This window comes from Atractosteus spatula, chromosome 5, assembly GCF_055471065.1.
Source record: "Atractosteus spatula isolate fAtrSpa1 chromosome 5, fAtrSpa1.hap1, whole genome shotgun sequence".
Lineage (NCBI taxonomy): Eukaryota > Metazoa > Chordata > Actinopteri > Semionotiformes > Lepisosteidae > Atractosteus > Atractosteus spatula.
Window position 1 is genome coordinate 27,934,975 of NC_142710.1, and position 26,852 is coordinate 27,961,826.

Here is a 26,852-nt window from a genome sequence, read left to right on the forward strand (position 1 = left end):
TTATAAAACTAATTGCAAATTGTGAGTTATAGGTGGTAAAATGCATATTGCTGCTTGCATCTCTTTACGGATTTCCAAGGAGACTGCTGATGTTAATTAAATTGGATCTAAATTATATATAAAATGTATCTAAACTAGTTAGGAATGTGGAAATTGTGTATTACCACTGACAAATAAATAATTACAAGTAAATACAGGTCCAGGCTTTGGAGATCCAGAAAGAATGTGAAAAATAGTTTCCATTTTTGTCACTTTAATAGCACAGAAACTAACACCACATTGAAATTTCAAGGATTGCAGATATTGTCATTGCTCATACTTGTGGTAGTTCCTTTAAAATATCCTTTCTTGGGTCCTGAAGTTTATTGAAGTTTATTTTGAGTTTTGTCCAGCTGAGGTTTGTTTTCTTACGGGATTAAATTAACATACTGTACATTGGCACATGTACAGAGCAATAAAATCTAACTAGATAAAATGGCATGAAACTGGATTTTAACTCATGAGGGTGGCTATGGAGTTCAGCCCCATATTACCTAGATATCAGATATCAATCAGATAGCAGATATCAATCTGCGTTTTCCAAGGGCTAACAAATTGCATAGTTTTATGTGCATAGTTTGTTTCATGATGGCCAATGAATATTTCCCTTATTTTCTTAGGTTGAGTGTCTTATTCTCATGTAACATATGAATGCTTTAAATGCAGTGATTTTAAAGTAATAATTGGTTCTTTTTCAATTAAAACCCTGAACTGAGGCAGGAAAGGTTATTGTAAAGTGGTGTTTGTTGGTTCACCATTAGAGGGTGCTCTTACCTTAAGACAAGTGATCCCCCTCTCCCGCAATGGCTTAGCATTGTGGTGGAAGAGTGAGATTCAGTAAGAAGGTTAGACAGTAGTTTAGGTGAGACATTACCTCAAGCTTCTTTTCCTGGTTTCCCAGAATGTACAGTATTATGGCTGTGCTTTGGTGTTTGACTTTTCCTTTGTGGAGATTGTTATTTAGGGAAGCACGTTTTAGAATACCTTAGACAGGTCACGTGGGTGTATTTCAATCAATATTTTGCATATCGGAATATCAATTTTTAGAAGTGTAGTGGAAGTTCCTGAAATTGTTTTGACCGTGGAGACACAGGCCCTGGGCTGTTCTTAGCTGATGCCGAGACCTTTCACAAGTATTTACAGTTTTGAAAATCACATGTCTTCTCTCGAAGCTTCCTTGTAAAACTCAGTGTTTAGCTCTACGTCTGTCAGTGTCTGTCTTTTAATTAGTCTCTAAAGGAACAGCTCGATAACAATGCAAAGTCCTGAGGTTGTTGCTCTTAGCGGGCCCGTGTGCTTGAGTATCATTGTGCCCATAAGAATGTTGTGCGTCTGTTCTCTCTCTGCCTCCCTCTCTTCCTCTCCTTGTCTTCTCTGTCAGCCCCTCTCCCTTCTTGTTTCTATCTTGCCATGTGTCCTGTCCCTTTACTATCCCTCCCCTCTCCCTGCCCCTCTCACTCGCACTTTCTCTCTCAGTTTCCACTCGCTCTCTCTCGCCCATTCTCTCTCACTCCTGCTCCCTCTGCCTGCGGAGGCCTCAGGAGCCAGAGCAGATGCCTTTGGAGCACTTGCTGCCTGTCAGTCACCGGAGCTGCCCTATCCCTCTGGAGGAGCTGCGGGGAGGGGCTGGGAGAGAGATCCGGCCCAGCAGTCTGCCTGCTCAGAGTCTGTTTCTCCCGGGCCTGCTTGCCCCCCTCCAAGGGGCCTGTCCCTCTGCCAGACCCTCACCCTCGGCTGCCTTCGCACGGGACACTGCTTAGGCTGACGTTCATTCTTCACAAGGGTCAATTTTTCCCAAGGATTTTCAATGAGCAGTCATTCCAGGGCCAGGAAAAGCAAGACAAAGAGTTTCAAAAGTTGTTGCACTGTGCGTGCCTTCTGCATCACTGACATTCAAAGAGGATTTAAAGTGATTTGCTTTCATCCTGATGAAATCAGCCTTTAGTAACTGATGGCATAAAATACTGACTCACAGGGGTAAGTGTGAAAATCAGCTGTTCGTGGTGCTGAATGTGGTTTAAAGTTTTTTTTAAGTTTTCGGGCTTTTCCTAAAAATCTTTGTATGCTGTTAGTGACTCGGGGTACGACCTGTTTTTTCCTGTTTTGTGTATTTTGAATTTTCTCATAAGTTACAAATATTAGTTATGTGCAGTCAGGCTGTTGCACTTAAAGCAGGACAGGGCAAACTGGAATTAATGTGAGAAGAGCAGAAGAACAAGGGAGGTCTTTCACTGAGGAATTTGCTGGCATTCTGTCCTTTCTGCCTGCTGTTCCCAGCAGTGTTCTGGCTGTGACAATGGAGAAGTGCACACGTTGTAAACAGTGAGGAACTAAGGAAAGACGGTACTTTGTGTTGAGGTGCTCTTTGGTGGATGATCAGACGCTGTGTGTATGAGATGGGAGTCTGACAGTTGCTGTGCTCGTCCACGTGCTAGGGTTAGACAAGGGAATCTCGGTACAGCTGGAGGGAGCTGGGACTGCTCCATCACCTCAAGAGCACTCTGGCACTGGCTGCCAAAGTAGCCTGGCACAGCTGGCATTGTGAATGGAAGTGAGATGAAAGCACTTTAGGGAAACTCGCTTTGATGCAGGATATTATGTTTGAGAGCAAACCCACATCTTCTCTTAAATGCACTTCAGCAGTTTTGCTCAGAAAAGTTTCCATTGCTACGTTGATTTAAAAGACTACTGTTAATATATGAAAAAAAACATGACCTTAAAAGAAATATCATCCTAGAACATGTGACCTAAGGGGTTACTTTTAGTTAAACTGGAAATGTTTTTGCTCTATCAGAAAGCTTTTGTTTTTCCATGTCCAAATAACTTTTTAGAATTGTGGTAGTATTTGGAACTGTGGATATGGTAGTTAGCACTGCTGCCGTACAGCTCTTGGGACCTGATATCCAGACTGGGGTACCTGCAGTATGGAGTTTGCATGGTCCTTCATTGTCTTGTAGATTTTTTCCTCCCACCTTTTCAGGTTATGTTAATTGGAGTTTCTAAGTTATGCCTGTGTGTCCTGTGATGTACTGATGCCTCCTTCATAGTGAAGTTAATTCCACCTTTCACCTTGTGTCTACCAGGTTAGGTTCCAGCTTTCTGAGAACGTCCATAGCATGAATTGGCTATGGATGATGTATGGATTAAACAATGCCTAAGCCCAAAAAATTTAATGCAGAAAGAAGAAAGATTGGTGTCACGATAAAATGTTTGAGCTAATCTCTCCTGTATATTTACATTAGTGGAATTAATGCTTCAAATTCTGAAGTGCATCAGATTCAGGAAATTACAAAAAAAACAAAATATGATGTTTGCTCTGTGGAACTACACACTGGATAATATATCTTTTTTGAAAATGTCTATTCTTCTAGGTGTTGTTTTGCTTTAATTTACACCTCTCCCCACTTGAACCACACATACAGAACTCTGAACAGTCCATGATAATCCCTCTGTTGTTATATAATTATGTTGCAGTTACAAAAAAACTTTATAACAGTTATCACCCTTCCATATAATGAGGAAGCTAAAAGTACATCTCCGGCAGCAGTATAGAAAGTGAGTGCATCTTTAGTGTTGCTAAAAACAGCATTTTCCTGTTCTGGGTGATCTTCCTTTCTTACACAGTGTTTAAAAATAATACGGACACAGATCAAGCTGTTTGTCACAGATTAGATGTATTTATTCCTGTTAGGGGAATTGTATTTATAATGCACTATTATCTACACAGTGCTCTTCCTCTCCTTCTACAAGGCTCAGTTACAGCACAAGTACAGTTTGGTCAGTAAGGACAGCATTCAGTTTGCTGAAAACAAATAATAATGATAATAATAATATACAGCATACAAGCGTAGAATCTCCCACACAAGTATACGGGAGATGCCAAGGAATGTGGAAAAATGTCTCTGAATAGCATGCTGGCTCAAACTCGAAGGTTACGTCATTTGTCTCTCTCCCCTCCTCCCATTTGTCCAAATTGCAGCTGTTGTTTCGATTCTGGCTCCCCTGTGCTCATCTATCCTGAAGGTTTAACCCACTGAAACACAGATGCACACGGGCGTCTGGCCCACATCAACATGTAGTGCAACAAGATAACCAATGTCATAATGCTATTTTCAGTATGTGTACAGGGTTTGAGAACCGTCTGCAGGACAATTTGTTTCGTATAATCGGTTATATTGCTGTTCTGTGTGTGGAGGATAATTTCTCTGAAATTCTTGCACTGCAGAAGTGCAATGAAACATATAAGTACATTGCTACTGTTTTAACTTTGTAAGTATATCTGCCTGTAGCAGTATGTAGTAATTGGGTGATTACCTTATTTAAAAAGATCATTTAAATGAATCAATTATTCTGTTAATCACATAATGAAGCCTTTTGCAGGCAACATTGCATGTTTGCACTGAATATAGTAATGTCCTGTGATTCCTGATTGATGTCAAGAATTTGCACTCAAGAAATCATTATAGCCTGGCAAACAGTGAGACAAATCTCATCAGATCTCTTTATACTTACCAAATGATTTTTATAATCAAGACATTTTTTTTCTTTTGATTAAGAGCCACCGACTCAACAACAGTCCATTGTGACTTGTCTTTTTGTTTTGCTGGTTTTCAGAACGTGCTAAAAAGTGTATTTTTAGAACACGAGATGAAACAATAATCCTAATGCAGCTGCCTGACAGATTAGAGGTGCAGTGTCTGAGCTAAGCCCTTAATGTGCCTTGGGCTGATTTTGTCAGACTGTTGCCATAGCTGCAGACCAAAAGTACAGTGTGGCCTGTCGAATTGTAGAGAGCCTTTTCCTGTGACTGAACTGGACACATTGCTTTCAGTAGAGGACAACTGGAGCGACATTTCCCATTGTGGGTATAGCTAAGTAGAAGCTTTGCTTAAATTTATTTCAGTGTAGATTTCCTCAAAGAGCAGCATCTGATTGGCCCACTGACACTTCATAATTCACTTATGAGGAATTTCTCCTTCCCCACTTTGGGCAGGCCTCAGCTTTCTACTGATATTGCCCAAGGCTAAAACCAGCCCTGCTTTACTGCTTAGGAGAATTATATTATGAAACAACAACAATAAAAATGAAATGGAAAAAAAACCATCAGGTGAAGCATTAGGAGATACAATCTTTAAATATGTCACTCATAAACAATTAACCTGCTTTTCAACATAGCTTTTACTTTAATCACAATGAAGGAAGAGGAAACTGTATTTAAAGGTGTTAACAGATACATTCTGTTTCCAGAACAAATAATGAATGCTGTAAATCAACCTGAAATAATTATCTTTGAAAAAGGGTTTTTTGATGTCAGATTCTCCTCAAGTCCTGTTTTTTGCATCTTCTTATCACGGTTGTTATTTTAGTATTCTGTGTGATTGAATGCAGGGGCTTGCTTATTTCCATTTGACCAGTACACCCACAGTGTAGGTATAATGGTACAGTAGATTGGTTTCAATTTTTGCTAATACTTTTTCTCCTGCTCATTTACCCTATTTAAACATCGTCATCAGTGGCTTCAGCCACTGAAATATAAAAAATACAAATTTGGTCCATCCATTTTGCAGTTTAATATTAAGTTAATCTAGAACTTTGAAGTATCTCAATTTGGGCCTCAGCCACCTGACTAGGACGCCTGTTGCACATATTCACAACCATTTGTGTAAAGAAATGTTTCCTATAACCCTACATAACCCCTTAGGAATTTATATACTTGGGATAGATCTCACTTGATCCTGACAGCTCCTTTAATCTATCCGTTTATGGCAATGTACTATATACCCTGAGAACAGAAATCATTCTTGTTGCTCTTCTTGGAACTCTTAAAGGCTATGATGTCCTTTTACTGTTGTGGTGACCAAAAACTGTTCAAAAGGTTCTATATGAGGTCTTACTGTTTTGTTAACCAGAGCACAACATCCCTTGGTTTAAACTGTGTGTTTGCTTCCTGTGTGTATTTCTCACACTATCTTGATAAGGACAGAGAAGAATTTACAGCAACTGATCTTTTTCACAGGTATTTTACTTCACCTTAGAATCACCTCTCCAATGTAGACTGGATGTAAGATGTATTTTGCTACCACCTGTATTGATCACTTTGTACTTAATAATGTTAAATTATATACAGTAATTCTCTTGCTGTGTCTTCTGTGTTTACCACACCCACTTGCAACTTTGTGTCACTTGCAAATTTAAATAGTTTGCTTGCTGTATCAGAAACTGATTTTTTAATTTAATCTTAGGAAGAGATCTATATCTTCCTCTTAAACCATGGTCTACATCTGTCAATTAGAGGTTAATGCACTTTAAAATGTCATAGTGTTTCCTGATTGTGGACCAGTTCTTGACCCTTATGCCAACATTACCTAGGGTTCCTGCAACTTTAAATTTAAGAATCAATTTTTTACGAGAGACCATATCTGGAAAACTAAATATGTTACATGATTTAATATTGTTATTTTTCTGATTCAGTTTTATCTTCCTGTAGTTAAAGTATTGGTTTATCATAAGGAGACCTTGTGAGCAAAACAGACATTTCAGAAATCGTCTACAGGCAGAGCAGCTATGAGGATATTAATGTTATGTCATCATCAACAGGTGTGCCCTTAACAAAGAGGCATCCACGTCTCCTGAGAGAGAGACGTCCCTGCTGGTACCTAGCCCTCCAGAAGAACCCACCCTGCTCCCTCCCCAAACTGCGCAGAACTGCACGGAGACCCCCTCCCCCCTTCTGCCCCAGACAGATGACAGTAAACAACATCCTGCATCTTCTCTGCCTGCACAGAAGGATTACTCTAAACCCTTAACTCCTCCTGAGCATTTTACAGAACAGTCTTCCTGTCTTCCTGGACTGACACTAGAACCCAGGCCAGAACTGCCTGTTGTCTCCCCATTTCTGACACCAGAATCCACCTCAGAACTCTATTCTGTCCCTCCAGTTCTAGCACAAGAACCCCTTCCAGAACTGCAATCTGTATCGCAAGTTCAGACATCAGAACCCAGCACAGAACTAAGCTCTGTATCACAAGTTCTGACACTAGAACCTAGTCCAGAACTACACTCTCTCCCCTCAGTTCAGACACTAGAACCCAGTCCAGAACCATGCCCTGTCCCCCCAGTTCTGACACCAGAACTTAGCCCAGCACTCTGCTCTGTCCCCCCAGTTCTGACACCAGAACCTAGGCCAGCACCGTGCTCTGTCCCCACAGTTCTGACACCAGAACCTAGTTCAGATCTACACTCTGTCCCCACAGTTCTGACACCAGAACCTAGTCCAGAACTGTGCTCTGTCCCTCCAGTTCTGACACCAGAACATAGTTCAGATCTACACTCTTTCCTCCCAGTTCTGACACCAGAACCTAGTCCAGAACTGTGCTCTGTCCCCACAGTTTTGACACCAGAACCTAGTCCAGAACTGTGCTCTGTCCCCACAGTTCTGACACCAGAACCTAGTCCAGAACTAAACTCTGTCCTCCCAGTTCTGACACCAGAACCTAGTCCAGAACTGTGCTCTGTCCCCACAGTTCTGACACCAGAACCTAGTCCAGAACTAAACTCTGTCCCCACAGTTCTGACACCAGAACCTAGTCCAGAACTAAACTCTGTCCCCACAGTTCTGACACCAGAACCTAGTCCAGAACTAAACTCTGTCCTCCCAGTTCTGACACCAGAACCTAGTCCAGAACTGTGCTCTGTCCCCACAGTTCTGACACCAGAACCTAGTACAGAACTAAACTCTGTCCCCACAGTTCTGACACCAGAACCTAGTACAGAACTAAACTCTGTCCCCACAGTTCTGACACCAGAACCTAGTCCAGAACTAAACTCTGTCCTCCCAGTTCTGACACCAGAACCTAGTACAGAACTAAACTCTGTCCCCACAGTTCTGACACCAGAACCTAGTACAGAACTGTGCTCTGTTCCTCCAGTTCTGACACCAGAACCTAGGCCAGCACCGTGCTCTGTCCCCACAGTTCTGACACCAGAACATAGTTCAGATCTACAATCTGTCCTCCCAGTTCTGACACCAGAACCTAGTACAGAACTAAACTCTGTCCCCACAGTTCTGACACCAGAACCTAGTCCAGAACTAAACTCTGTCCTCCCAGTTCTGACACCAGAACCTAGTACAGAACTAAACTCTGTCCCCACAGTTCTGACACCAGAACCTAGTCCAGAACTAAACTCTGTCCTCCCAGTTCTGACACCAGAACCTAGTCCAGAACTAAACTCTGTCCCCACAGTTCTGACACCAGAACCTAGTACAGAACTGTGCTCTGTTCCTCCAGTTCTGACACCAGAACCTAGGCCAGCACCGTGCTCTGTCCCCACAGTTCTGACACCAGAACATAGTTCAGATCTACAATCTGTCCTCCCAGTTCTGACACCAGAACCTAGTACAGAACTAAACTCTGTCCCCACAGTTCTGACACCAGAACCTAGTCCAGAACTGTGCTCTGTCCCCACAGTTTTGACACCAGAACCTAGTCCAGAACTAAACTCTGTCCCCACAGTTCTGACACCAGAACCTAGTACAGAACTGTGCTCTGTCCCTCCAGTTCTGACACCAGAACCTAGTCCAGATCTACACTCTGTCCCCCCAGTTCAGACACCAGAACCCAGTCCAGAACTGTGCTCTGTCCCCACAGTTTTGACACCAGAACCTAGTCCAGAACTAAACTCTGTCCCCACAGTTCTGACACCAGAACCTAGTCCAGAACTGTGCTCTGTCCCCACAGTTTTGACACCAGAACCTAGTCCAGAACTGTACTCTGTCCCTCCAGTTCTGACACCAGAACCCAGTCCAGAACTGTGCTCTGTCCCCCCAGTTCTGACACCAGAACCTAGGCCAGAACTGTGCTCTGTCCCCTTAGTTCTGACACCAGAACCTAGTCCAGAACTGTGCTCTGTCCCCACAGTTTTGACACCAGAACCTAGTCCAGAACTAAACTCTGTCCCCACAGTTCTGACACCAGAACCTAGTCCAGAACTGTGCTCTGTCCCCACAGTTTTGACACCAGAACCTAGTCCAGAACTGTACTCTGTCCCTCCAGTTCTGACACCAGAACCCAATCCAGAACTGTGCTCTGTCCCCCCAGTTCTGACACCAGAACCTAGGCCAGAACTGTGCTCTGTCCCCTTAGTTCTGACACCAGAACCTAGTCCAGAACTGTGCTCTGTCCCCACAGTTTTGACACCAGAACCTAGTCCAGAGCAGTGGTCTTTCCCTCCAGTTCTGACACCAGAACCCAGCCAAGAGCTGCCCCTCTACCTCCTTCCTTTCACTGTTGAGAGCTCTGCAGACCCATCTTCTGTCTCCCTGCAGGACACTTGTGTCAGGTAACTCTCTTTTCCTTTATATTTTTAGTCCCTTACATTCCTCTATGAGCATATCATAGGCTTTCGTTTCTCAAATATTTTTTACTGTGTGTGTTTTTGCTGAATTGAATATTACAGATCCAGATTTCAGCATCTAAAAGGTTGATTTAAGAAGGTTTGTGTTGTTTGCTGTCCCAATGGCCCTGATGTCAGAAACATTGTTTTAGTGCACAGTTTTCACCTCTTTTAGTGTTGTCTTCATAAACAAGAATGTAACTCATTATGAAGTTCCTATGTTCTAAAGGTGTTTTAAGGCCTTCATAATTCTTTTCTTCATATAAAAATAAATAATTTGATACCAGGTATTGATATTTATTCTGAATATTAAAACATTAAACTTTGATTTTATCATTAACATAGGCATTTAAAATTAACTATGATGTATAATTAGCAGTGAGATTGCACTGTATTGAGTGCTCATTCTTAAATCAAGGCCCTTGTGTGTTGGTAGTGCTAATCCTTGAGCAGACAGCAGGGGGAGTGAATGTTCTCCAGTTCTCAGTAGCTACTCCCCAGCGTAGAGATTGAAAGGAATGAAGATAGATCTAATACTTAAGGCATTTATTTTGAACTATAAAGGAAAGATGTTGCATTTTATAAATGGAGAGTGAATATGCTGTGCTGAAGGATGGGTTTTAATAAAGTCTGAAATATTAACAAGAAGCTGCGATAGTTCTTGGGTTTTGGTACCTGTTGTATATAATGATGATATACACAGGGTCTAAGCTCTATATTTGACCTGCATTACCTTGCTGTATGGTTCCTGGGTTTTGGGTTTGTTGCTTAAATTGTAATGCAGAGAGTAACTTCAAGAAGACATTACATCAACACACTAATACATCTTTGTTACTCATTTCAGGACTCAATTGACAGCCAAACAGTTGTTTTAGCAGTGTTAACAGAAATACACTGCTGTACAATAATATTTGAAATTTAGAATATTATCTTACAAACAATCCAGAGTTATATATGGATGTAATGAACATGAACTATCCACTAGGATAAACTAGCACACTCGAAGAAGGCTCCACAGCCAAAACGTTGTGTTCCTTTCTTCTCTTTTCAGCATGGAATAAACCTTTAAGTTGTTCCTGAACTATCCACTTGTAACCTCCTGTATATAGGAACTTTGACTTTTTTACTATAGCTTAGTTTGAGGGAGAAATAAAACAAGCTTGCCATTTAGCAATCTTTAACTCAAATTGATCAGAAACTTCAAAAATCTGATTATAAGAACTGAATCTGACCACTGTAGTGACTAATCCTTCATATTTACTATCCATCAATCCATCTATTTACTAATAAGATAAAATTGACATATGTCAGAAGTCAGGTGAAGTTTGGGGTTAACATAATTTGTTCCTCTATACAATTGAAGATCACTGTAGAAATTAATTTCTGCTTAAGGAATGAACACCACTGAGTGGAAACAGTAGAGTATGCAAAATGATTAAGGTTTGAACAGCTGTGTATACAATTTGAACTAGATCCCATGTGCACATTGACTAAATCTAGTGTGGTTCTTTGTTCATTTCTTGTATTTAATGGTGAAATATCAGTGAAACAGAGAGTTAAAGTGGTAAAAGAATTTTAAATAATCGCACAATCACACCTTTGTAAGGAATTAATTCCTGATTCAATCTTATTTTGGATCTGCTACTGCCAGTGAGAAACTGGAAGCCTGCAGGGAGATTAAGTGAGTGTGACAAATCTGCAGTGATGTCCTCCTAGTGCCACTGCCACTTCTACAGGGATGACAAATGGGGATCTGTATTCAGCAGTACTCCAGGGATACAGCATCTCATCAGCCCTTGTCTCTTATTTTAACATGCTGAATATTAAAACGTTAACCCATTAATATACTGCCAATTTAACCACAGACGCTTTGTTACTGACTTGTCCTTTACCACAGGTTGGGTTGGGAAGTGTTCATGGCAGAGCACATTGGTTGATCTGTGGGATTCTAAAAACACACTACCTCAGTCTTCTTCACGGATCAATATGGAAATTTGTTGGCCATCCCTAGGGTATGGCTGAGTGTACAGAGAAAATTGTTCTAATAAGGAAAGAAAAGATTCCTCTGGTACCTTTGCCAAAAGTCTAGTTCTAACATTTGAAGGTACTTGCGCCAGATAATGGGCACAACCTGTAAAAATGACACTGAGATGTCTGAGGACTAAGGTTATAAAACTATTTCACAGGAAGAATGTGTGACCACACTACTGGCTTTTCAGTGGGTGTCACACCGAACTTCAGTGGAAATTGCACATTTGGCTTTGTAACCTTACTGTTACTCCCATGTTAAATTGAATGCCAATGATTTCTTGAATATTTTGTTGAATTTGTTGAATGCGCAGTCACTGCTTGTGAAGAAAAGTCTTTCAAAATGCTTGATGGCATTAAATTCCAATGTAGTGTCTGTCCTAAATTACATCAATTTTACAAAATTAATGAACATTTAAGGATGAGGTGCTCCTCTTTATCTCTGCTTCTCCAGCACATCTCATTATAAGCCCTCTCACCATCAGTACTGATAAACTGGGTTGCAGGGCTGCAGGGCTAAGTCCATCTCCCAGCCCTGTCATAATTTCCAAGGAATTATTATATTATCTGGTGGCAGCTGTTAATGGAAAATTGCTTTGCGATTTTTATACCTATGTTTTCTGTGCCTTTGGGGCATGACTAAAACAGTGTCATTATCACAGAATCAGAGAAGACAGGGTACAGCAGTGAAAGAGACGGACCTTCCCCTTTATATTCTTGTGGTACACAAATAAAATTAAAATATGACGAATCCCACACAAAGATTTTTTTCCTATCAACACAGAGCTGGTGTTCTTGTAATGAGTTGAAAGCGTTGTCGCCTTGTTCTGCTGATACAGTTGGTGCGAGCTATCATTTCATAACAGATGGTAGGGCAGAACACGCCATGTCTGTGTGCAGACTGCTGCCCTTACTCAAAGTGCAAAGTGCAGTGCTCGGCGACTGGAGTTCGCAGGGGGCTGACAGCACAATGTTAGTGATGCAGTCGGCTCTCGGAGCTGCCAAGGCGGGGTGAGATGACCCTGCAAAGGGGGGCTCTTGAAGGCTCCCCTGGCTCTACTGACCTTGAAACCTCAGTGTATTTGCCACAGCTTCACCCAGCTAACCACTGGGAATGGGTTAAGAGCTAAAATGGCGTGTAATGGCATATTAATTCTGAACTGTACTTAAAAACATCAGAATTATTGGACCAGATAGTATAATGATTTCACCCAAATTCGACAGGACTTACTTCATTATTTTGCCATATACGTCTATTAAACATTATTGTCAGATTGTATGCTCTGCCTGTACATTTAGAGAGACAAAGCAGATAAAATAGCGACATTATAGTGACGTAGGCTGATCTACAGCAACATAAAACAAAATACCCTCATGAAAAAAACACTTGTTCATCCCGCCTGCTGTTATCTCTGTCACAGCCGCTGAGCCAGCTTTATTCAGGAAGCACAGGCAGGCACATGTGAAATCTGCAGACATCACAGCATGGAAAAAAAACAGGTTGTCTTATCTTGTCCCTTTCCTTCACTTCAATGGTGCTATAAAAGTCATTGCTGTAAGTGAAATGTGATTGCTTCTGTGAGGCTGTTGTTTTCTTCATTATTTTGACATTAAGACAGACATTTGTAAAATTCAGGCAGCAGTTTCTGAGCACTAAGTCAGACATCGAGTGGCTCATTACACATTAGCCTATGGCCAAGGCTCTCTCAGGCTGTGCCTGGTTCCACCCCACAAAGGACCTCACACTTGCACAAGCCTGCATCTCTTAGCCTATCTGTGTGTCTGTCCAGGTGATGAAACAGTTCTGAGGCAGCCCAGCCCACACAGAGCAAAGGTTCTCTACTACTTCCTAAAGCTTGTCTTTGGACTTGTGGCCAAGGGCCAGTCTGGACTGTGCTAGGCCCCAATGGGGACAACCATGCGTATGTCTCCCCAGGCCAGAACTAGAGCAGGCCTGGGTTTCTATGACAACCGAGAATCGGCTTTCTTTTTTTTTTGGTATGTGTGGGGGGGTTTAAGAACTGTTGTGCTACCCGTTGATATCATAATGAAACACTTGCTCAGCTAAAACACAGGAGCACAAATCCCCATATATTTTACAAACAGCCTGTTCTTTACATTATAAAACACATAAATGTAAATGAAATAGCCCTTATAATATCTCTCTGAACAACTGCCAGTGGTGTGAGACTGAATGGTTTAATTAAGAGGCTCGGGGGTCCATCATGGATCCTGTAGAGGGGTGTTGCAGCATACACAGTAGCTCTTTGTCTTTCTTTCCAAACTATGTACAATAGATTTATAATCCTTCCTGTGCAGCGCCATTATTGGCATCATATTTCTATTCTATGTTGTCAAGGGACTGACTCGTTTAGCCCTTAAAATATGTAAGAGTTGTTTGATGTGAGTGACAGCAAATTAGGTTTTCGACAAAAAATTGGCACCCTGAGGCTAGACGGGACCACGCAATTAATTAAATAAGATCGCTCATACAATAGGGTTTCGCAGAAACTATGTTTTATGGAAAACAGTGAACTAAAAATGTAATAATAAACTGTTCAATCATAAAAAGCATTTTACTCTTATTTATTCAAGTAATCTCATATTTTGGCATAATGTCGAAATCAGTGAAATGATGGTGATGTTATTGATGTGCAGGGTTATTATTTGACCTTTGAGCTCTTTGAGAACGGTGAGCTCTCTGTGTGAGAATGTATGGTGTCTGCTACAGGGCTTTGTTTACCTTTCCTCTTCTGGCATTGCTTGTTTTCGGAGCTGGAAGGTTCCATTAGTGGGAGGGGATCCCCTCATGCTAGCAATGGTGCTTTTTTAGCCCATTTTTTATAGAAATGGAAATTTGAAGCATGCATACAGACCGTGTCACTCAAGAGGGCCTTGGAGCAGACAGGCAGCCCTGCAGGGGGTCAGCTATTGTCTCCCCACCTTTCAGATGGGAGAATGCAGCAGCCCAGGCCAACCTCCACACATGGTCTTCAGGGAGATGTGAGGCAGAGCACTGAATGGGGAGGTGCTTTGTGCATCATCCACTTGCCTCTCTCATTTCTGCATCCCTCAGCCACAATCCTGCTCCCGGTAGCAGCTTCAACGAGAGGCCTTGCCTGCTTGCCTGCCTGTGCTGTTTGCTGGAGCCACAGACAGTGTGCTTGCAGACACAGCTCGTGCCTGCCATGTAGACAGAGGAGAAGGAGATGCTTTTGGCAGCAGTTCAGAGAAGGGAGAGGGGCTGCATTCACTGCTGCCACCCCTGCTGCTATTGCTGCCGCCGCCGCTGCTACTGATGCAAGCAGCTGTTTCCATCTGCAGTGCAGTAAGGCAGTGCCTGGATTGCAAGCTCTCGCAGTGCTTCTCCGCGCACCGAGCCGAGAGGAGGGGGAGGTCGGCCCTGGCAGGGACTGGAGGGCAGTAGATGAGGATGGGAGGGACGCAGTCTCTGGAGCAAGGACAGGCCAACAGCCTGACTCAAGAGCCCGCAGAAACCATGTGAGTCTGAACCTACATTTCCTGTAGGACAAGGCCCGTTGTGCACTTAGACATTTCGTTGCTGTACGTGTGCAGGGCTGCAGACTGTGCACGGCTGGAGGCAGGCTGCTCCAGACTCTCTGGGCTGCCGTGGAAGAGCCAGATCAAGGAACGCAGGCTTTTGTTTCTCAAGAATGAGTATTCAGCTCTCAGCACCGTTTCATCCCTGCACTGTGTTGTAATGTGAGCACTTGACTCTGGACTTGAATAATGTAGATGAGGCTTTTGTAAGGGGTTTTGTTAACAGCTCTCTCTGCAGTGCTGATTGCAAGGTAGCAGCAGCAGCACAGGTTCGGATATAGCATGGGCTCTGGTGGTTAATGGTGTTTTGGGGAGTCTGGTGATTGGCAGGCTGTTTTCTGGGTTGCTGAGGAGAAAACAGGGCGACAGTTGCTCAGGCAGAGGCTGTGGACTGGAGTGAGGCCCTGATCAGGTTTTCCTGTGACACATTTATGAGATCATTGTAGAACCAGATAGCAGCGCTATTATTTTACGTTTTGTGAGATGGCGTAAAGATGTCCGTGACCTCTGTGTGTTTATTTACCACCATGTCTGCATTTCCCATGAAGGCTCTTGTTGGGGTTTGTTTTAATTTGGACAGATATTAATTTTGCGAGTCTAGTCACATGCTTGGTGCCATGATATCACATTGTTTACATTGTTCAACCCTGTTACTTAAATGTGAAATGTATTACCTCTTAACGACAAAGCTGCAATGATAAAGCATGCAGTGCATTCTTATATCTAAATATTCAGAAAAACAAATTTACATGATTCTCTCCCCAGTCCTGAAGGAACTAGCAGAATTCAATACAATTTCCATTAGTATTAGGAAAAGACCCGCAAGAGCAATATCCTGCCCAGCCTAATTCAATCTCCAAACGCTGCTCCAGTTTAACAACAGTATAGCTAAATAATTATATTAAAAACGAATCCTCTTTACCAATTACCCTCCCGCTTTCACAGAAGCATTGTTAAGTATCAAATTCATCCTGTAATGGAATATTTTAGTATTTGCATGTTTAACATGACTTTGTTAAGATTTTTCTGTCTTGGTATTCCCAGTTTTTTTTTGTAATGTAGCTCTATTACTAACACATTGTATCCTAATAACTTTCTGTCTGTCAGACAAACACAAAGTAGAGTTCTGAGGAGAGAAAACATGGACTGGTAACACTGTCTAGGGGTACTCCTGCTCTCTGAAGTCGCACCTCGGAGACCGTGTACATAGATGTGGACTGTTACTAGTCAGTTACTTCACTCTGTGAAGAGGGAAGTTGAAATGCATGAAAAATATAAGAAATGACAGTTTACAGTCACCAATCCCTGGATGTCTTTGTTATATTCTCTGCTGTGTATTAGTCTGTTATCATTTTTTTGTTAAAAATAATCTGGTGATGTCTGACGCTTTTTTGTTGTTCTTAGTTCAGTAAATGAAGCAATATTTATTTGGTTATTTATTATATACAGCATTAACTGTTGGGTAGAGTTACTGTAGATCTTGTGCAGAGACAGCTGTGTATCATTCATTATAAATTTGGAGTTCCAGATGTTCTTCTTTCCCTGATACTGTAGTTCCTCACTAAGTGAACAGTGCTCTGCTTCTCCTTTTGTGTGGGCTCTGTGATTTCATTGCTGTCATTCTGTAAAGACCACAGAATAAATGACAAGGATATGTTTTGCATAACTTCTAAATCTTTCTTATGATAAACAGGTGTGTGTTATATGTACTCTGATGTGCCATGTAGAAATATGTTCTACAGACAGCAAATAATTTCCATACAAGTAATTGAGACATAAAAATATGTTTTTATAAAATACATTTACATTTCTGAAATTTTGTGCCTTTGTGCAACACTTCTGTGTACAGTAACTAGGCTCATTTGTCACTCATTAGGATTTAAGTGGCTGTTAGGGCTGTTCTTTTATTCTCAATAGCTGTGCAGAGTCCCAGAGGCTATGCAGGATATCCAGCTGTGCAGCCCCTGCCTGCTCACTGCCGCTGAATAAAGAGCAGGCACTCAGGGATTGACAGGAAATCGTTGTGATCACAAATCTGTGGCAAATGATCTGAAAACTGTATTCACAGGGCAGTTTCCTTTGATAAAGCAATAGTGTGTTACACATTTGCTGGATCAAAAATAATTCTCTAAAAAGAAATCAATAGCCCCTCTTTTATGTTCCTGCTCCATTGTATTTGTATGGCACATCAGATCTCTATTGCCCAGTGTGTCCCAGTATGGAAGTTTTATAGGTTTTGAAGCTTCTGCGCTACTAAAGAAAGGACTGGGCAGCTTAGGTTGTTTGAACATGAGGCTGGTATCACCAGGGGCAGGATATCAATCATATTTGATATGAGGACTGGGCACCCCTCATTACCTGGTTATGAGAAGAGTGGTGCCTTTCTCCTATGACCTGAGATGAATGAAGAACTGTACACACATGCACACTCTTATAAGGATCCTTAGTTTAGCTAAGTCTACCTTGACAGACCCATTTCCAACTTTTAATATGATGCTCATGATTCTGATATCTATATCCACTCTTATGCTGTAAACCAGTTTTGTGTTTGAAACCAATCTTTTCTGTGATCAGGGCCCAAGCAACCTGCAGATGTTGTCTAGTAAGGATAGTGTTCAATTAATACAACGCTAAACAAAACAGCGGACTAATACTCAAAAAGCATCTCTGTTATTCCTGCTGTCTACATAAACAATTGTGTGAAGTTATGTAGAGGGTTTATGTCCTTGGCTGTAACCCCCTAGAGAAGCTGCCACCAGACATCAGGTGAATCTCAACTCACCAGACTGGCTGTTCACACAGCAGAGAGACACATCAGCACCTTTCCACACATAACGCTGTGTGTCGAAGTGAAAAAGGGAACGTCTTTATCACCTGATAACAAATTAAAGCAGGAGGAGATGAGGAATATTGCGAGAGCAGATGAAACATTGATCTTGAACAAGCAGCTTCCTTCATGTTTGATCACCCTGATGATAAAGCTGGTAAGGTGTCTTTTTGAAACATGCAATTAAAATCCAACCCCCTTAATGCCACCAATAGACATTTTGCTTCCATGTTTCAGAGCTCTACATGTCATTTGCTGTTTAGACTCTGGGCTTCTTTCAGATCTCAAAATAACACTGGGAAACCATGGTTTCTGTTCTGTTTTTCCAAGGTCATGGAATGCCCAAGCCATACCAGATCTTTCTGCACTCAGTATCATCACTTTCAATCCTGTCTTAAAATACACTTTATACTCTTCCTTTTAATTGTATTTACTATTTTAATTTGAGCATACCTGTTCATGATTTGATTGTTTTATTGTTCCGTGCCTTGAGATTATGATACCATGATTGAATCAACAAAAAAAAGTTGTTCTTATTATCATCCCTTATTAGTCTGCAGAGTATTGGCCCTCTAGTTACTGTGCTGTTTCAGTACACATGTTGCCTAATGCTTTTCAGATCCCTTCCTTTTATAAAAAAGTGGTACTTTCGAGAAGGATGTAGTTTGTAACAAATGGCACGGGAAATAGAATGTCCTCCATTGTATAGCACTTTGATAAACATTAAATTGTATGAACTGTGGATTCTTTGCAAATTGTCCTGAACAATCAAAAAAGACATATATTTTAATATTATATTACTTTTATACATCAGCCTTGTCCAATTTTAATCATATTAAAAGCTTAAATTATCCAGAACTAGGTCCTTTATTTTATAAGAGACCACAGTTCTTAAAAACCTAAAAGTATTTAATGTAGTTGGAGACTCCTTTGTTTCTATTCATAGTTGTGTCAGGTCCTTGTAAAACAGACAAAGGTTCAATATATACATATTAGTCAGAGTAAATCCAAAACCAGGCCTTCAAATGCATTCCAACACAATTTTTTAAGTTTTTCTAGCTTCATAATTAAACAGCTGAGATCATTATTAAGATAAGATCACCTTATTGGCCATATACAATTTCTTGTATTAGGCATTTGTCTTTTTTCACATACCCCAACTTTGCTCTCCATGAGACACACAGACAGGGAGAGTGGCTTGGGGTCAGAGCACAGGGTCAGCCATTTATGCAACACCCCTGGAGCAGCTGGGGTTAAGGGCCTTGCTTAGGGGTCCAACAGAGTAGGATTCCTCTGCCAGCTGCAGGATATAAACCGGCAACCTTCCAGCCACAGGCGCAGATCCTTAGCCACAGAGCCACTGCACCGCCTTATTAACTGATCAAGCACCTGTCCAGCTGGTTTTGGTAAAATCCAGCAATGAATCTGGAATAGTAAACACAAGATTAGGAATCACAACACTTGTTTGTAGCCTTGCTTTACCCTCATCAAATCTTATCAAAGAAATATATATATTAGTTTGGTTTATTTTCAATGAGAAAGCATACATTTATTTTCATAAACTAAACTGTCAAGTTGATGAAAAGGCTTTATTTGTATAGAGTAGTGGAGATTTTCTGTTCAACAGGCACAAGGAAGCTTTTGCATTTTACAAAGATGGTTTCTTGATGTAGGGGTTATTTTTTAATGATAATAATTGTGGTTGATATATATTTTTTATGTATTTTCTTTAAAACACAGAAATCTCATTTTTTAATTTTTTATTAGAAAGCCTGTTTTTTTATTAGAAAGATATATTTTTTAGACTGGATTTCATTTCTGTCAGGTATTATGGAAATGAAGCTCATGATTAGCAATAGGATTTGATACCAGCCTGTGAATGTCCAAGAGAGGCATTTATAGTAGATCAGGATTGTGCTGTAAAGTTGAAGGGAATTAGAGATGTGGATTAGTAACACAAACCCTGCTGTCTGTCAGAAATCCTGCTACCATAATTCATATGGCAAGCTGAGACGCTGGAGACCTCCAGGAGTCACAGGACAGGCGTGGAAATGAACATAGCAATTGTCTGGATGAGCATGGTGCCCAGGGAATACTGCTAATCTCATGCCTAATTTTAATACTGCTGCTCACCTCTCTCTCGCTGCTGCTACTGCAGAGGAAACGGCTGTGGAGGATTTTGGCTAAATAAAGAAAAAGAAGGACACTGCCTTTTTCCATTGCTCTGCTCTTTGAGGTTCAGGATACCAGTTTTCGTTCTGTAACTTTTCATCGGTATAGCACTGAAAAAGAGCTGTTCTCCACAAATAAACTAGCAATCTCTGATTAAATGTCCTGACTTGTGTGAAAATAATGTCTCGGTCGGGATGCAGCTTGCAGTAAGTTTTCACCACCCGGAAGCACTGCAAGATTTAGTATATATCTCTGAGCTGCCGTTCTCTCACTGAGCCATTTTCTCTTGCTGTAACAAATGGCCCCTGCATTAGTTCTTCCTCCTGCTTCCCTGAAGCATTGTCATCAGCCTGCCATCAGCTAGAACAGTCCTTATAAGATGAACCACTATATATACTGATCATTGTTCTTTGCAGCAGGGACTTTCTGTGGGACTTCTGCTGATTCCTGCTTGCAGGAATGGCTCTGGAAACATCACCAAAAGAATAAAAGAAAAATTATATATTGCTAGTGTTTAATCTAGAATAATAATTAGAATCTCTTTACTATTTATAAAGTGCAGCTTTATTTCCATATTTTATAATTATCTGTATCTTGAGGTTAACTAATTATTATTTTCTGTTGGCTGGAGACAATATTGCTAATTACATTCAATTTCAGAAGGACACATCATAAGTACCAACATAGCATGTACTGTATCTGTCGGCTGCGTAGCTGTTTAACAGACATGTCACCTGAATGTGAATTCTCAGACAGCATCCTTCTGTTTCTGTTGTCCAAAATTGGAATTTAGTTCTTATAGTTCTCTGGGTGAGCACCATCTTCCCATACATCATTCATACTTGACTCCACTCCCTGCTTTACCTCCAGTTTCAGTTCAGATCTCTTTTCAGAAATCCTTTCTTTCACTCCTTTTCCTGTTTCTGATGGCTCAAAATTGATGCTTGACCTTTCCTCCCTCTCTGTTACTTAGTGCCCCAAGACGCCTTGATGCTTAAACTGATTTTGTTGTCTTTGAATAGATTGGATTTTTATTGCCAGCACATGAGTGTTTGTCTTGGTCTTGGACCCATTCAGAGACTCAGATGGGTGCTGATAATGATCCAGGGTACTTTCATTTTCACCAAGACAGGCATTATCTAACTCCTTGGAAATTAAAGCTACAAACAAAGTAAGTGGGTCAAATATTTTGTGACCCACTTATAGCAGGTCTTTATCAGCTCTGATCGATAGTGACGTTTCTATAATTTATAGCTCGCTTACTTCTCTGGTATCAGACGGTATCCAGGAGACTTGTAGCATAGAGGTTCACCAGCTCTGATCACCCTCCAGAACACCTTCTTCTTCTCGTTTCTGATTATGTTGTTTTGTAAATCAAAAGACCTGTACCTCATTCTGCTCTTCCTTACCATTTTATTGCTGCCCTGTGAAATTATGGTTTTTTGCCTTTGACATCTGCAGTATAAACCAAATCAATATTTTACTACATAGCTTTGATCCAAACTACCTTTGCTATCTTTACTGTATGACATCCATAGTCCTACCTAATTATTGGAAAAATGATTTATAAAGCAGCAATAGATAAGAAGCACAAAGAAAAATAACTTTATAGTTGTGCTGTATTTGTAAAAATGGAAAAGGCATATAGGAGAATACCAAAAATCCGAACCATTATACAGTAACTACTTGCATTGGTTTATTTCAGTAACTAAGTGATGTTTTTGCCCCTGGTGGGTGAGCTTTGAGACAGATGAGAGATGTATTTATGCTCTGCACCCAGGTGTCAGTGCAAGTAGCGCACAGTTGTGGGAGGGGGTGGAGATCTTCAAGAGTGGGTGGCGCTGCGCAGTGACAGTGGAGCCGCATGCCGAGTCCTCATTAGGATTCATTGCGGAGAGAGCAGCTCCATCTCATCACAGCCACCGAGCTGGGGCTCCCAGGCCTGTCGGTGTCCAGTTTCTTCGCAGAGGCTCTAAAGCTTGCTGACCGGTCAGCCCAGGAAGAGCAGAGGAAAACCTCTTGGAGTGTGTGTGTCTGTACACTGCTGGGGACTGCAGAGCTGTTACTGCTCAGAACTGGAGCCTGTGTGTGTACTGAACAGACAAGCAGCAGTACACAGAGAGGCCAGTGGAGTCCCTGAGCTAAAGTCATGGCTCTCAGCAGCTGGCAGGCTCTCTCACCCCTACAGTGGGCACGCTGGGGCTGGGCCACCCTCACTCCCCACAGCTGGAGACTCCTGCACAGGCTCACAGGGATCACAAGGCAAGAACGGGCTTGGGGAGCATGGGCTATGCTCTGTGAGATGGGGCTGAGCTCTGCACTTTTCGGGTTATACAGTACATTGGTTTACTTTAAATCAGTATTGATTGAGGAAAATCTATGCATTGATTACCTGTGTTAGATGGCAGTTTGCTCCAATTCAGTCAAATAGCAATTTATATTTTAATGCATGCTTTTGGGGCTTAGAGAGAGCTGCTTTACAGACACTGAAGCAGAGCTTGGTGTGAGAGGACAGAGGGAGTTTGAAATCAGTGTGCTGTGTTAAAGGGTGCCGTGAGAGATACTGAATTATGGGCATTTCTGCACAGCAATTCAGTGTTCTTAAGAGCAATATAGTACTTATGAATTACTGTGCATTAGTCTTCAGGCAAGTCAATCTTGTAATGCAGTTCAGTGTAGCATAGTAATGAATAACATGCTGGGTTCTGTGTTTTTGTACATTGCAGTATCAGCATTTCCGTTTCTTTCTATAATAATCCTTCTGAAACACAAATTGAAAACTGAAAAGATAAGGCTTTTTCATGATGGGCACAGGACTTGTAATAACATAACAATTCTATTGTCTTATATCCACAGAAGCATTTTTAACTGCATTATTTAAAAGCTCTATATTAATGTGTAGTCAATTATTTGTCCACTTGCAATTAATTACAATTGTTGCTCATGTGTTGAGGACATTACAGTGCCTGTTTGTGAATAAAATATTAAAAGGATTTCTTTTTTTAAGGTGGAGGCATGTCGTGTGATCCTGGGACTGTGACAGTCGTCCATTCTTGCTTGATGAATCAGTTTCTTTCATTACTTGTTGCAAAGTGCTGGATAATCAACATGCAGCACTTTTACCCTCTCCCAGAAAGCGCAGTACATGTTAATATCTACAGCCCCCAATAAAACATTTTTACAGCTCCAGTGCTGTGATGGAAGAGAGCTGCAGAGTGAACTCAAACTGCCTGTCTATTTCAGGAGCTCGGATTCTGAAGGAGCGTTTGAGACCCCCGAATCCACCACCCCAGTGAAGGCTGTCCCCCCACAGCTCATCCAAGAGCCTGAACCCCAAGCACAGCTCTCCTCTGAGGACACAGGTGAAGAATGGGAAATGCCTCTTACAGGATAGAGGTCATTCTATTTTGCAGCAGGGTTTTTCTGAAAAAAAAAGCATTTAGAACAGCAAAAATGCAATAACATTTGATTTAAGAGTACCTAGTGATTTCTTTGAAGAAACAGACCAACGTGCTGAATAATTAAAAGAAGAAAAAAAAATGTATTTATATAGTATACTATAGAATCACCTTCTATAAGAGCCACTAAAATCTAAAATAAAATTATTAGTTTTCCAACAAACCAATTATTTCCTTCTGTAGGCTCATAACTTCTTCTTTTGTAACAGTTATGAATTTATGGCTTTACAACAGCCAAACTACCTTAAAACTGAAAAATAATTGTTCAGGTGATGGATGTTATATTCTAAGTTTATTATTAATTTGAAGCAGTTTTCAAGAAGGAGCGCATGAAAACTGACTTTCAAAACTGACTGAAAAAGTAAAGATTGCATTTAATCCTCCAGTGCATGTACAGGGTTTTGAGGGGGTGTAAGAAGAGGTCAATCAGCTCTGTTTGCTGATTAGCATTTTCTGACAGAAAGGCCCACTGTAGGGTCATAAAGTGCTCTGTGCTCATCCTCTATGCTCAACACAACACTATGTAGTCAGAGATGTTGTCTGAACTACAGCCCAAAATTAAGTTCTAAGTTTTTATTGCGAACCACAAATATAACTACACACAGGATCTTCCTGCTTTTTTGTGAAGCTTTGACTACTATAAGCAGCACTGATTTTACAGTATATCTGCCCATGGAAACAGTAAAAGTTCTATGGCTCAAAGATACCTTACAGAAAAAAAAATCACAGTAGAGAAATGCCGACTCTCTTTTTCTTAACAGGGTTTAATGTTAGTAATACATAGTACAGTATATTACTATGGTCGTACATAGTCCCGCTCCTGTGTGCAGCTACACTCATTGGTTTATTTTCATAATATGTTTTTTTTTCCTGCTTGGCTGTGGCAAGTGCTTCAATTAATAATTTAGTGGTTATTAATTAATTGTGTTAGATCTTTTGGCATACTGGTTGTGCAGATTTCAATAACTAGTGTCCATTCCATAAAATGCCTCACTTCCTATAGTTCACCCAATCGAGCCATAGAGAGAACATGGAAAAAAATTCCCAACATTCAAAGTGGCCTGCTGCATCACTTACCATAAATGCCTGCTTCCCAAAGTGACCTGTTTCACTGCTGTTTACTGAGGCACCCCAGTGTAAATATGTTTTCCAGATTCAGCCTGTGATGATGGTCACGTTACAGTAGTACTAGGACAGCGCTTACAATATAAACCCACAAATAAAAACTGCAGCCATAAATTGTCTATATATATTGATTGATATATTGAACTTTTATTAATTTTGTCTTATATTTTTTTCTTTTGAATTTCCATTTGATTTGCATTCTGTTAAATGTTAAAAAGGAAGGCACTGTAGGGTAATCATAAGCACACGGAACACAGATTGTGGTCATAGTTGATTACTTGACCTCCCATTCCATTCCATACAGTATGTTGAGTGTGTTCAGATTTGCAATTTGATGCTTTGGTGACGATGTGCCTTGTAATATGCCTTTCCAGGCTTCTGCTCAGACTTTGCCTCTGGCCCTGATGTTACTCTCAGCGAGCCGGTCTCTGAACCCCCCTTCCGTCCACCCTGCCGATCTTTCTCCAGTGTCTTTGATGAGGACAAGCCCATAGCCAGCAGTGGCACCTATAACTTAAATTTTGAGAACCTTGAGACTGTTGACCCATTTCAGATTTCCACGCTTTTCCCTGGTTCCCCAGACCAGTGCAGCTCTGATCCCAAGAATCACAGCCGCCGGAGGTCCACAGACTCCCTGCCAGTCTCCAGGTGCCCCTTGACCCGTTCTCTTAGCCTGCAGGCAGGGGAGTTCGACGGGGCTGGGAAGGAGGACGGTTCAGGACCAGACAGATCACAGCTCCGTGCTGAGGCCTTCAGCGTGGGGACAGAGAGTGCACCCGGCACACTCAGAAAGACCAAGAAGCCCAGGCCTGCATCTCTGAAGAAGAGACCCTCAGTCAAACAGAAGGTCGAAAGTCCTCCACAGAGTCCTCCAGATGAGAAGATTGTCCCTGACTGTGGCCTTGAGGGCTCTGGGAAGAAGAAAGCAAAACCAAGGCCTGAGAGTCCACCCCAGAACCGAGAGGAAGAGAGTTTATCCCCTGCTAGCCCAGAGGTATCTGTGAAGAGGAAGACCAAGACAAAACAGAAACCTGAAATCACTCCCAAGACGGCCGAAAGCATCACTGAAGTAGAAGGGTCTGGTGCTGAGACAGTAAAAGCAAAGTCGGAGGAGATACAGTCTCTGCCTCCCCCTGAGCAAGCCTGTCCTTCAGCCAGTCCACCAGTCCCAGACGAGGATCTCCCTGTACCTCCCAAAGCCACATACAAGTGGGACCCTGACAACTTTGAGGAGATAAATCCATTCTGCACAGGAGGCAGCAAAGTACCCAACTCACCTGTTGCTTGCAGGAAAGGGGTAGCATTCAGTGCAGCTTCTGAACCTCCCGAGGCTCCAGACAATCCTGTTCCTCCTGCAAGCATAGAGGAGACTCCTCTGAACAAGCGCCAATCAGTCAGGCTGGAGTTTGACTACTCAGAGGAGCGTGAGAGTGGAGAGACGTCACGGGACGGCACCCCTCCTCCCAAGAGACTGGGCAAGAAGCCGGGTGCCAAGATGCCTCTAAGGAAGCCAAAGTTAGGGGGTAAGAAACCCCCTGCAGTGGACAATGCTCCGCCCCCACAGTCCACTGATAGTGATGAGATCCCGATCCCAAAGGTCTCTTACAACTTTGATCCCAGCAAGTGGGAGGACCCCAACTTCAACCCTTTCTCCTCAAACAATGCCATCCCCAACTCACCCAAGCAGATCCAGGGCAATTATAACTTTGACCTAGATACTTTTGATGACTCCATTGACCCATTCAAGCCATCGAACAAGTTGGGGAACTCTCCTCCTAAGAACTCTGCCTCCTTTGAGGTGCCCGCCAATGACAATGAGACAAATGGGATCGACGAAGCCAATCAAAACAAGCCTGTAAAGAAAAAGAAGACTCCAATAAAGACGTAAGTAGAAGCTTTCTGACTGAATCATCTTCTGTTTGCTTTTAATTGTTATTGCTTTGTGGCTTTATGTAATAGAGAAAAACCTCTTTCCTGTGCGGTTCATGAAGTGTGCACAGTAGAGGTATTCCTGGTGATGTCACATAAGAGAGGTTATCAGAGCTTACTCTCTGGGTATTAGTTACTCTGAGCTTTTCATATACTCTAGACTTTAGCCCTATGGCGTTTTTGTCACTAACTACTCAGACAACACAGTATAGTCACGTTCTCCAGGATATTTTCCTTGTGTGATTGTACAGCATATAAAGAACATGCACAAGTTCCATGGCATAATACTCAGCATTAAGATTTTTTTCTTGCTCTTTTCA

At 41.7% G+C, this 26,852-nt stretch overlaps 1 protein-coding gene across 9 annotated transcripts in view; it reads left to right on the top strand.

Moving 5' to 3' along the window:
* Positions 1–26,852, top strand: part of tacc2 (transforming, acidic coiled-coil containing protein 2) — a 72,936-nt gene that overhangs the window by 24,008 nt on the left and 22,076 nt on the right. For 8 of the 9 annotated variants that reach the window (XM_088917426.1, XM_088917428.1, XM_088917430.1 and 5 more), the window contains 3 exons: positions 6,637–9,378; positions 23,264–23,382; positions 24,978–26,487. In XM_088917426.1, coding sequence (XP_088773552.1) covers positions 6,637–9,378; positions 23,264–23,382; positions 24,978–26,487 — 4,371 coding nt within the window. The remainder of the gene's footprint in view (positions 1–6,636; positions 9,379–23,263; positions 23,383–24,977; positions 26,488–26,852) is intronic. The other variant, XM_088917433.1, reaches the window with a different exon arrangement.